Genomic DNA, 12,723 nt, shown 5'->3' with positions numbered 1-12,723 from the left:
TATAGAGAAGCCTAGTCTGTGTTTTTCAACTTATAGTTATTTTGACTTAAATGCTTTACAATTATTATAAAAAGTGTGACAAAACATTTTTAAACTTTACATTTTAAAGTTAGAAGAACCACCTGTTTTGTTCAAACTAATGAATACCCCCCCCCCCCCCCCCCCAAAAAAAACAGACACACAAAAACCAAAGCTTATTTATCCCTTTTTCACTATTTTATTTTATTTTAACACTATTTAAACAAAATGCATATATGCATATATTTGTGAATCATACACAATTGTCTTAAGCATTGCTGGTAATTTGCAACGTTTTTTTTTTTACAAATACCTGTTAAGTACTGGTTTTTAATCATGACTTTATTGTTGTTTCAATAGTAACCAAGGGTGCAAAAGCGATGGAAAATCAACATCAGAATTCAACAGTGATTCAATATCAGAATCTGACGTTGTTTCCACATTAAAAAAGGGTGCAAGAGTGATGTCACCATCAGATTTCAACATTGATTCAATAGAATGACCTGATATTGACTAAACATTGTTTCAATGTCTCCTTGCTATCTGGGCACACACACACACACACACACACACACACACACACACACACACACACACACACACACACACACACACACACACACAAAAGGAAAATGAAACAAAAGATTAAGCAAAATTAAAACAATGCAGACACATCAATAAAACAACAAAAAAGCAATTACCACATGTCAGGTAACATAGCTGGAAATCTCAGATAATATTGCACCTGTGTACTAGAGCTGCAAGATGTTCAAAAATACATCAGATCTGTTTTTTTCTGAGGTCCATCTGCTATAAATAGACTTCTATTAACTTTGCTTGGTGTTTGCTTACAGATCCACTGACCTTTGTCACATTTCCTAGTAAACTCAGTTCAGGATCTGAAGGAACAGTGATTCCCATGATATGAGTTAATATACAGTCGCTTGCAAAAGTATTCGGCCCCCTTGAACTTTTCCACATTTTGTCACATTACAGCCACAAACATGAATCAGTTTTATTGGAATTCCACATGAAAGACCAACACAAACTGGTGTACACGTGAGAAGTGGAAACAAAATCATACATGATTCCAAACATTTTTTTTACAAATAAATAACTGAAAAGTGGGGTGTGGTAATTATTCAGCCCCCTTTGGTCTGAGTGCAGTCAGTTGCCCATAGACCAGGGGTGGGCAATTCCAGGCCCCGAGGGCCGCTGTCCTGCAGGTTTTAGATCTCACCTTGGGTCAACACACCTGAATCACATGATTAGTTCGTTACCAGGCCTCTGGAGAACATCAGGACATGTTGAGGACCTAATTTAGCCATTTAAATCAGCTGTGTTGGTTCAAGGACACATCTAAAACATGCAGGGACACCGGCCCTCAAGGCCTGGAGTTGCCCACCTGCCATAGACATTGCCTGATGAGTGCTAATGACTAAATAGAGTGCACCTGTGTGTGATCTAATGTCAGTACAAATACAGCTGCTCTGTGACGGCCTCAGAGGTTGTCTACAAAAAGATTTCCCAAGCCTTGAACATCCCACAGAGCACTGTTCAAGTGATCATTCAGAAATGGAAGGAGTATGGAACAGCTATAAACCTACCAATACAAGGCCGTCCACCTAAACTCACAGGCCGAACAAGGAGAGCGCTGATCAGAAATGCAGCCCAGAGGCCCATGGTGACTCTGGACGAGCTGCAGAGATCTACAGCTCAGGTGGGGAATCTGTCCATAGGACAACTATTAGTCGTGCACTGCACAAAGTTGGCCTTTTAGGAAGAGTGGCAAGAAGAAAGCCGTTGTTAACAGATAACCATAAGAAGTCCCGTTTGCAGTTTGCCACAAGCCATGTGGGGGACACAGCAAACGTGGAAGAAGGTGCTCTGGTCAGATGAGACCAACATGGAACTTTTTGGCCAAAATGCAAAACTCTGTGTGTGGCGGAAAACTAACACTGCACATCACTCTGAACACACCATCCCCACTGTCAAATATGGTGGTGGCAGCATCATGCTCTGGGGGTGCTTCTCTTCAGCAGGGACAGGGAAGCTGGTCAGAGTTGATGGGATGATGGATGGAGCCAAATACAGGGCAATCTTGGAAGAAAACCTCTTGGAGTCTGCAAAAGACTTGAGACTGGGGCGGAGGTTCACCTTCCAGCAGGACAACGACCCTAAACATAAAGCCAGGGCAACAATGGAACGGTTTAAAACAAAACATGTGCTAGAATGGCCCAGTCAAAGTCCAGATCTAAATCCAATCGAGAATCTGTGGCAAGATCTGAAAACTGCTGTTCACAGACACTGTCCATCTAATCTGACTGAGCTGGAGCTGTTTTGCAAAGAAGAATGGGCAAAGATTTCAGTCTGTAGATGTGCAAAGCTGGTAGAGACAGACCCTAAAAGACTGGCAGCTGGAATTGCAGCAAAAGGTGGTTCTACAAAGTATTGACTCAGGGGGCTGAATAATTACGCACACCCCACTTTGCAGTTATTTATTTGTAAAAAATGTTTGGAATCATGTATGATTTTCGTTCCACTTCTCACGTGTGCACCACTTTGTGTTGGTCTTTCACATGGAATTCCAATAAAATTGATTCATGTTTGTGGCTGTAATGTGACAAAATGTGGAAAAGTTTAAGGGGGCCGAATACTTTTGCAAGCGACTGTATCTCAGAGGTCATACTAGAACGGGGGCACCTTTGTACAAAGCCAGGTAAAATATCTCTATCACTCTTAAAAGGTAGAGACTTCAAGATTGGGTAGATGTCATTTCTGTGGTGTGAGGTACAATTAAAGAAGAAAGCTTTAATGAACAAGTCTCAATATGCAATTAAAATTGGTATTGAATAACTATTGAAGGAATAAATCTGATAAAAAGCTCTGGTGAAGCTTTTTTATCTAATCTTTTCCTTCTCTCACCCCAACCGGTTGCAGCAGATGGCCCCGCCCCTCCCTGAGCCTGGTTCTGCCGAAGGTTTCTTCCTGTTAAAAGGGAGTTTTTCCTTCCCACTGTTGCCAAAGTGCTTGCTCATAGGGGGTCATATGATTGTTGGGCTTTTCTCTGTATCTACTGTACAATATAAAGCGCCTTGAGGCGATTTTTGTTGTGATTTGGCGCTATATAAATAAAATTGAATTGAATAAAAGATATTCCATTGATGCTATGTTTAAATCCACCTGCTGAACGAGTCTCTCTATTTCATGGCCTATATTTGCTCTGAGAAAAGATTGCAACTGCAAATAACATAAAACTGTATTATTGAAGAGATTGTATTTCCTCTCCAGCTGTTCAAGGACATGAAATGTCCATCTTCACAATAGTCTTATTTATCTAATCTTTTACCTTTCATCAGTACTCAGTGTCAACTTTCTGACTTTCAATGCCAAGAGGCATTTATGCCAAAGGCAACTAGGTGTGCTCCACAGTGCTATTGCCACATGAACCCTTTGACAGTCAAAGTTCATCCTATTCACAGAATGTATGGGAGGATCCTTGTATGTAGGTGGTATGTTAACAGCTTCAAAGTTTTATTTGTGCATCTAGTCCCAGAGGCTCAAAAAGACGTGTTTCCTAAATTATCCAGATTTTGCTTTAAAGAAAGTTAACATTGGTGCAGAAGTTGAATAATTGTGCAGCTACTCTAATCAAATTAGCTACGTTGGTGAACATAACTCTATTTTGAAATCTGCAGCTCCTGAAGGCCCAAATACAAAGTTTTAATTACAAATCTGGTCAAAAAGTGCACTGACACATGCACATTAATTGGAATTTTGGCCTTCAGCAATTTGCTCTGCCCTTTCCCTCATCGTCCAGTTATATTCCATCACGGCGTGTAATTACCTTTAACTCTATTCTCTCTTGTAGTTTCTGCTTTTTGTCTCTGTCCTGGCTTTCCCTGTATAGCTCTGCAGGTATCGCTGGCTCTGCAGCTGCACGTTTCTTATCTGCAATTAATGGTCCAACTGACGGAACGAGTGTTTATTTTTCTGTTGTAATCTCTACTCTCCCCACACTTTCCTTACTCCGTGGCAGATGGTCTCTGAAAAAAGGAGTTTTTCCTCCCATGTGCAGGTAAATAAAGTTTTTTTTCTTCCTTCTACAGCAAGGACAAAACGTATGGTGTAGAACTATTGAACTAACTACAATGAACTATTTTGGAATAGCTGTCAGCAATCAAGAATAAATATTTTTAGTAGTGAAATTTTTTTTATTTTAAATCAGATCTGCTTAAATCAATGCTGCCGTTTCTATTTTCTACTTGTTTGCAATAATTCATGGTTTTCAACTTTAATCTATCACCCAGTCTGTCAACAGAGAAATTACCCGTGATCTTAAATCTTTTATGTAGAGTTGTGTGCGCACTTGAACCAAAAAACATACGTCTGCTCTCTGCCATAACAGAGTTGTGAAAAGAAAACTATACGTGTTTTAACACACTCTTTCTACGAGCCACAGAAAGGAATTCACTTTGAAATTCTTTCCACATGCTGGAGTTTACTTACATCACACTGAAGGGAAAACCTACGACAGAAAACACTCGCCGTGTTCGTAATGGCTGATTGGAGAAAATAGTCATCTATGCCTTTAGAGAGGTGGAGCATTGCTGCTGGCTCTGTGGTAATACTTTACTATGCAATGTAAATACCTATCATACAAGTAATACACCTAACAGTGTAACAGATAGCTTTCTACAAGGAAGTATCTCAGTAAAATAATAACTCACATCACTTTATTAGGTACACTTGTCGTTGACAACTTAAACCTTTAATCACCCAATCATATGGCAGCAAGTCAATGCAAAAGGTCACCTGGTCTGATCAGCAACACTTAAATATCAGCGTTAAAATTTGGAGTAAACGCCAAAGCACAACGAGCTACAGACGTTGCAGTCACATGAATGAAAATTGACGCCAAAGCACAGGAAAGCATTAAAATCTTTATTTTTGTATAATTGTTCTCGAACAATTCTCTCTCTCCTTTAGACTAAACATGCAACTGAATTTCTCTATATTTCTCTCTCATTCCATCTATCAGTCAGCAGGGATGCCAGAGACATTCTGGACCATAAACAGCAGCTTGTTGCTTGTAGCGACAGCTCAGCAGTGATGAGGAAGCCCCATGTTATAAAAGGCGGAAGGAAACAACACAAGGCACATGAAGTTCTTTAAGACTCACACTCACTATTTACTCGTACTTCCAGTTGCTTGGTTGGTAAATATATATATAAAATATAAGCAAGTAATCATTGGTCGAGTATATTTAGAGATATAAAGATTCAAGTATTGCAGGTTTAAAGCTACAAAGCATGACTGAGTCAGCCAACTACATAGTGGACTACTTTGCCTGAAATAATACCCAGCTGTATACTAAATCATCATGATCCACAAGGTTTTGGAGACGTCCTACTACTTCAGGCTGCAATAACCATTATTTATTTTAACAATGAATACATGACTAGTGCAATGCAAGGTGGTCTGAGCTACAGATAATCATCACCTAACTTTTCAGTTCTGCTCCATGGAGCATTTTAGCATCTTTCAGCCCATGTTTTGATAGTCTGGCCTATTTCTCAGGAGTTAAATAAGAAGCAAAGCGTGGAGTTGTATGCATTAGACTTGCATTCTTTGTGTGATGGCCCGAACAATAAAGTAATTAATGTAACTTTAAATTACAAAAAAAAAAAAAGTTTAAGTAAACCAAAATAAAAGGCTCAATGTAACTGAAGCAGCGTGGCTTTCATTTCTGTTAACACAGATATGTCTCTAATAAAACAAACCTAAGCAGCTGAGACGGACCTGAAGCCATCAACTTATATCTTATCCAAGCACAACTAAAGTTTTTTCATGTTTCTAAGCTGAATTGAGGAAGCCAAGTTATTGTTTAAGACGATTACATGAAGACCACCGTCATCCTGCCAATCACATTTTCTCGGTCGGTTTAACTACACAGAAGCATCCAGTGAGATCCATCACAGAGTGCACATCATATGTTACAGCTTCTCTCACATTAATGACATCACAGCGCTCTCAACTAAGGCATCTCTTCACACACAAATATAAAGCAACACATGTGACATAAAAACTGATTTCTGGCAGAGAAGCAGCACATTACATTTGATATGTAGAGAAGACTGTTCCATATTCATGGAAGCAGGACACTGACAGGTCTGTGACTGGCTCCTTCACTCCTCACTGTAAATGCTCCTGAGATCTGCAAACGGGCAGACGTGTCCTCCTGCTGTTCAGTCGTCACTTTCACTGCCTGATTCACTCAGCTGAAGGTCATTTTCTGCAGCAGACGGACAGACAGCAAGTTAAGATTATATACATGTGTCGCTAAAGCTCAGTTTACTCTTTGCACAGGGTCTCTGCATCACTTTTGTATGGTACAGTTTGGTTTGTTTCACCTCTCCCTTTTATTATTCAATTACTACAACAGTAGTTTATAACTTTGGAGTTTAAAGAAATCATACAATTAAACACTTAAAAAAATTACGAATAATCAGACTAATAGAAATGAATAAACAGATAAAGGAAACACACGAACAAGAGAAACCTATGGAGAATTTACAGAGATTATCTTGGAAAAGCAAAATGTATTTGACACATCCCATTCAGATCATAATTCTGACCACAAAAGCCAAAGACAAGACAGGTGTAAAGAAAAAAAAAAAAAGGACAAAACAACACTGAATAGAGTGCGTGAAGCAGCTACTAATGTGAGTAATGAATACAGTTGATGGTGGAAATACGCTGCAGGTAGAGCTGGGCGATATAATTTTTTCATATCACGATATGTTTTTTTCATTTCAGGCGATAACGATATCTATCACGATATCAGCCAAATAACTATATTTGTAAGATTTAAATGTGCCGTTGCTCACAAGTAAAATGTGAAATAATCAGCAGCTTGTTTTTATTTAAATATTTATTTCCCATAATAAGTTCAACAGGGTAGATGTACTTAAGGAACATGAGACTTTTTCAGATAAATAAAGGCAAATATTGCAAACTACACAAAAGGCAGCCGCTAAAGCGTTTAAGTTTCAAAACAGAACAAACGAAACAGACTAAATTGTCAATTCCACTTAGAAACAAAATATTAATTCTAAAAATAAATCTTAGTTTTACAGAAGAACAGACAAAACTGACTAACTTTTGTCAATATCAAATAAACTGAGAACTAAAAGGAAATTCTCAATCTCTCCTTGTTGTATAGCTGAGCTTTTCAAACAGTTTTAACAGTTACTTTAGTCTGACAAAAGCCGAATGATGAATTAGCGCTTCCAGTCAGAGACTGAGCTGCACCGCTTTATTGTATTTCCAGACTTGCTTCCGGCACAATTTACAGTGCACGCTACTCTTTTTGTCAGACTTGAAATAGCTGAAATACCGTCACACTACAGAACTTCTATGGCTCTTCCGTTCGACAATCTGTCCGGCATTGGAACCATCATCTGTTTTCTCTTCGGTAACCTTCGGTCACGCTCGGTTGATTTTTCTGTAGTCAGCACACTCATTTCCTCCATTACCCGGGCAGCACGGCGGCTGGCTGCTTCCCAAACAAATACACATGTGCGGCTTGGCACTTGTGCTGTACGTGACAAGTCACGTGACGTGACGCTGCGGCTGTGATTGTTTCCGCTCTGCACTACTTAATTTGGATTCGCTGTTCTCTTTTTTTTTCTTCTTCTTTTTTTTTTTTTAAAGAGGACAAGAGAGATGAGGCCTATCAGAATAGTTTAATCTTTCTATCGAGAAAAAGTTATTTCGCAATACATATCGTTCTATCGCCCAGCTCTAGCTGCAGGGTTATCCGTTTAGCCAGACGCTTTAATAACCGTCAACTACAAAGCTAGGTGAACTGACTGACATGTGGATGGAGCTTAAGAGCTCCAACTGCTTTCATACTGGGTGACAATAATGAGAACTGCCACTAAAGAGAGAACCTGCCCTTACATGTTATAATGGAAAACTAATCTTTCAGCTCTGTGGTGCGTATGATTCATGTGTTCATATTTATGGTGACAACTTTAACTTAGGAGCAACCAGGTGGTATCGACTTTCATGTAAAGATGACGTCCGTCTAACTTAGATGAAGCTGAGGGGGTTACTCACTGAGCGTGTTCATGAGTCCTCCTCCACTCTCGTGGTGGTGGCTGTTGGAGTCGGTGCTGGTGATGATAGGCATGCTGTGGTTGACTGAGGGTGCCGCGGAAGTACGTTCATCTTCTGAATCGCTGCTGCTGGAGCTGTCGTCGCTGCTGGAGGACGACGAGCTGTTAGAGTCTGAGGAGCTGTCACTGCTGCTCATCTGATCCATGACTCGAGCCTCGGCCATCAGTTCTGGGGGGGGGGGGGAAGAAAGAAAAAAAAGACAAGGGTGTTAAAATGATCTTGGTTGCCTTTCCAATTTCAAGGCTGGAACATCACCTGTATGTCCCAAGTGTAAAATAAATACAGGCAGTATTTTATTCCACCTTTTGTCCAGCCCCAAAAATGCAGAAATAGCCAAAACAAATATATCAGAAAATCATTTCATCTTCTAATGTCCTCTGCCAGGGAAAGCATGCTACTTTAGTGTATCTCCATAAAACTCTGACAAGCTACAGGTTTATTTTGGATCACATCCAACGTGACTTCATAACTAGAAAATGTGTTTCAAGTCAAGTTGGCTTTATTGTCACTTCAACCATATACAGTTTAACAGTACACAGTGAGGCGAAACAACGTTCCTCCAGGAACCAAGGTGCTACATGCAACATAAATTTACAACATAAATTAACAGAAAACACTAAACTAGCTAACTAAGAGGCCTAGTTAGCTGGCTAGCAGAGACAAGACAGACTGACCTAACATAAATTACAACATAAATTAACAAAAAAAAAAAAACTAACTATCTAACTATCTAAGGAAGACTTTTTTTTTTTGTTATCAGACAGCAGACAACAAAGTGCACGTGCAAATGTGCAAACAAGAGCAGCAAAGAGACAGAATGTTTGTGAATATGTCTGATATTTCTAGGGATCGGAATCAAGAACTGGTTCTTCTAGAGAATGGGTTCCCACTAGACCAAGTCCTGGAAATCCTAAGTCTGCCTGCGTATCAATCCTGCTTATCGGCTCTTGCACTCTCGCAGTTCGTGTGCTGGAGGAGAAAAATAATGGCGCAGTCTGCAGTGTGGATATGGACATTACTTAGCTAGCCAAGAACTGAGAGTGATGTTAAAGCTGAGTGAATGCTCACCCACACTTTTAAAAAAAGTGTTCTGTGTAATATGTGTAATATCTTTGATATGCTGCTTAGAGAGGGTGGTGACAATGAGCCAATGAAAACTGAATCAATAAGTGATATTAATAATGGAATCGGAATCGTTAAATTCTTATCAATTCCCATCCTTAAACATTTCTGCATAAGACTTCAAGATATGACGACTAATTTGTCTATGAGAAAAGATGAGTCTTCTTCTGCCGAACCCAATAAAAATGATACAGATGTGGATGTCATCAGTTAAACACACCAAGTGTGACTCCATGTTACCTCTCTCGATGTCATCCATTGGGGATGCTGGGGAAGTCTTCTCTTTTGGTGGAGAACTTTTAGTGCTGGCTGGGGTTTTGTTACTGCTGCTGTTATTACTCCTCATCTGCTGGCCCAGACGACTGGTCTGCTGCTCCAGTCGAGAATGAATCTTACTGCTACCCTCAGCCCTGAAAATCCACAAGAACAGGCAAACACGGACACGCGGGAGCTTTTAATATGTTTTTTTAAGGTTTTTTTTTTCTTTTTTTAAAAAAATGTTGATAACTAACCTTTCGTTAGGGCTGCCACAAACGATTTTTTTTGCCATTAGTCGACTAATCAGATCATGCATCTATTGGACGTAAAACGTACAGCTTATTGCACCAGCAGCATCTGCTCTTATATAACTATCATTAGCTTACAGCTTTAAGATTTTAAGGTCTGTGCTAACTAAAAATAAAGACAAGATGATAGTTTATTAAATTTTAATGAAATGTGCAGATTGTTTCGGTGAAGTTTAATAAACTCAGCCGTCTGCTCCTTGCTATCTAGCTTGACGTTTATTCAGCCAAACCGATTTACTCAGGAACAAATAAAATACTGAAAAAAGCCAAACAATAACATTCTTAAGTTATCTAAGTGACTTATATATCATGTTTAACCTGAGTAGCGAAAGACGGCGGTGGGTTTGAAAACAATTTGCCGGGAGTCCGGTGTTCTCACCGGCTCTAGTGAGCCTTGCCCCCCGGCTAGCTATGGAGCTGGTGGGTAACAAGACGTCTCTGAAAACGTCGGAGCGCTTTTGAAAATATGTGGTGTCTTCATAAACTGAGCAGATATTTGAGGTTTACACAGCTACATTCTCGCCTGAAAATATGTTAAACGCTTATTTTGTGACCCAAAAAGAATAATAAGAGTAATATTAAAACTAACTAGCTGCCGCCATTGTTGGAAACTGAGCTGGGCCGCGCTATGAATTTTGGGATAGGTTGGGCCACGAAGTATACACCTGACCCACCCTTCAAATCTGGGGAAATGAAGGACTATTAAATTAGTCATTGACGATTTTATTAGTCGACGTAATCGTGACTAGTCGACTAATCACGGCAGCCCTACCTTTCATTCTTTCAAAATTTTTTTGCCACACAAATTTGCAAGGTTAAATGAAATACCACTTTAGATTAGTGTGCTACTTCTTTTTAACCCCACCTCGTCTTTTTCACAGCTATGTTGCTGTTGAGCTTCTCGAGTCTGTACTCTCCTGTGTCATGGTTTACAATGAGGATGCACTCTTTCATGTAAGGCCTCTTGGATCCCTTGAAGACCGTTACAGGAGCACTGGAACCCTAAAAAGCAAAATAAATGTAAGTAAGTATGTATGTATTTAAGCTAGATGTCACAGTACTATTATGCTACTTTTTCAGAGAATATTTTAACAATTTCTCAAAAAATCTGTCAAAAATTTAAACCACAAAGCTGAAAATTTTGTTGCTCCTCTCTCTCTCTCTCTCTCTCTCACACACACACACACACACACACACACACACACAGAAAGTTGAGATCAGCAACAGTTGAGATCTATTGTGGATTGCAAACACTCATCCAAGTTAAAAACATGAGCTCCAGAAGAGGTCTTAAAACAAGATTGCACCATAATCCACCACTGAAATCCACATTTATGTCTTGCAGTGTAAAGCTCTAGAGCACCAGACACTAACCTCTAAATTAGGCAACGTAATAGTGACTTGCTCTCCTTTGCCCACTTCGAGCTCCCCCTCACATGAGGTATCAATGGATGCTGGCTTGAAGTCATCTGTGGCAATTAAAAACAACATTTTTTTTTTTTTTAAACGCAAACGAAAATCAAGATTTTGTAAAATAACACATACGTAAACAATGTATATGTACATCACATATAACAACGTGTACAATGTTCTAATAATGACAGTGACATTGCTGAATTTGTAAACGTAAACCACGGATGTATTTGACAGTGCTGCAGTGGGGTAACGGCACCAGCAGGTGGTAGTGTTGTACAGACTTAAGCTGGGCTAACATTATCTAGCATATTGACAACTCAGAGCTTAAAGTCTACGTATATCTCAGAGTTAACTTACTACATACTTTTACAAGCATGTCTCACCAGTAAGTCGACAGCTACGAACTGACGAAGCTGCTAAACTGGCTACACACCAAACAGCTGTTTTCGGATCTTCAGCTAATGAGCTAACTAGCATGCTACGGTTAGCGATCACAAAACCAAACGAGTGAAACCACCACTTACATCGCACTGTGTGATAGGCACTTTTAGGGTGTTTCTCAAACGTTTCTCCCAATTTCAGCACATGTTCTTGATTGTCAAAGTTGGAGTAAGCCGTTCCATTCATTCTGTGAGTTTCATGAGCTGTAAACTTTGAGTTTCCGCTGCTCTTTTTTATCCGATAACCATGTACAGCGACAGCATTTCGGCCAGCTCATTGGCACTTTAAGTCCCGCCCCTTCAAAAGTACTGTTCGTCATGATTCGTCAAGCGAAGTGTTTCATTTTCTGATTGGTTCAGGCCAATCAAGATTTTGACGACAGGGCAGAATCAGTGAAAGAACGGCCACTCAGTTCCGAGCAATGACTGTAGAAATCTGAGTGTTTCCAAATCTATGTTGTTTAACTATAATTCGATTAAATTATTCGCTAACTTGTAGTAGTTTTTAAAAGAAAAAAAATATTGTAAATATCTACTCATCTTGTCCCAGGCTAGACAGACTGTGGACGAGTATGCTAAATAATTGATGGTAATTATTTCAAATTTATTGCTGTGGTGCTTTAATAGTGAAACATATTGCAGGGTTTACTCTGAGGTTGCTTAAAATGCAGTCCACATGTAAAACAAAACACGAATTCCTACTGCTTATTTTTAATATGTTAACTTTATAAGTTTCGATGTTGTTTTTAACCTGTTTTTCTGTTTAACAAAGTAAATATTTGCATTTCAGCACTTACCCAGTACCTTGTATGCTAAATTAGCAGCATCACGGGAGCTATTAGCTGAATAACTGAAACAATGTGTCAGAAAGCCCTGGCACTTACTGATTGCAGTTTCAAGCTCCACAGGCTTCAGGGGGCCTGAGCTCTCTGAACCTTGTGTCAGTGAAAATCTCCTTTTCTGTTCTCTAAACTGTT

At 39.5% G+C, this 12,723-nt stretch overlaps 1 protein-coding gene across 1 annotated transcript; it reads right to left on the bottom strand.

Annotated features, from left to right (window-relative positions):
• Positions 1-4,941: 4,941 nt before the first annotated feature.
• eaf2 (ELL associated factor 2) lies at positions 4,942-12,040 on the bottom strand. Its single transcript, XM_024805523.2, has 6 exons — positions 11,831-12,040; positions 11,265-11,359; positions 10,756-10,892; positions 9,565-9,734; positions 8,143-8,370; positions 4,942-6,313 (listed from the first exon to the last, which is right to left on the bottom strand). The coding sequence occupies exons 1-6, from the start codon at positions 11,931-11,933 to the stop codon at positions 6,267-6,269; spliced, it is 780 nt and encodes a 259-aa protein (XP_024661291.1). The 5' UTR covers positions 11,934-12,040; the 3' UTR covers positions 4,942-6,266.
• Between the last annotated feature and the right edge of the window lie 683 nt (positions 12,041-12,723).

The sequence above is a fragment of the Maylandia zebra genome, linkage group LG16, assembly GCF_041146795.1.
Source record: "Maylandia zebra isolate NMK-2024a linkage group LG16, Mzebra_GT3a, whole genome shotgun sequence".
Taxonomy (NCBI): domain Eukaryota; kingdom Metazoa; phylum Chordata; class Actinopteri; order Cichliformes; family Cichlidae; genus Maylandia; species Maylandia zebra.
This window is presented reverse-complemented; position numbering and strand designations above follow the sequence as displayed.

Excerpts from the sequence above, each read along its gene's own strand:
- eaf2 (XM_024805523.2), bottom strand. The coding sequence starts at position 11,933 with ATGAATGGAACGGCTTACTCCAACTTTGACAATCAAGAACATGTGCTG. Across the intron at positions 11,360-11,830 it reads TGCCTATCACACAGTGCGAT|ATGACTTCAAGCCAGCATCC; the intron begins GTAAGTGGTGGT and ends TAATTGCCACAG. Across the intron at positions 6,314-8,142 it reads AGGACTCATGAACACGCTCA|AAAATGACCTTCAGCTGAGT; the intron begins GTGAGTAACCCC and ends CGTCTGCTGCAG.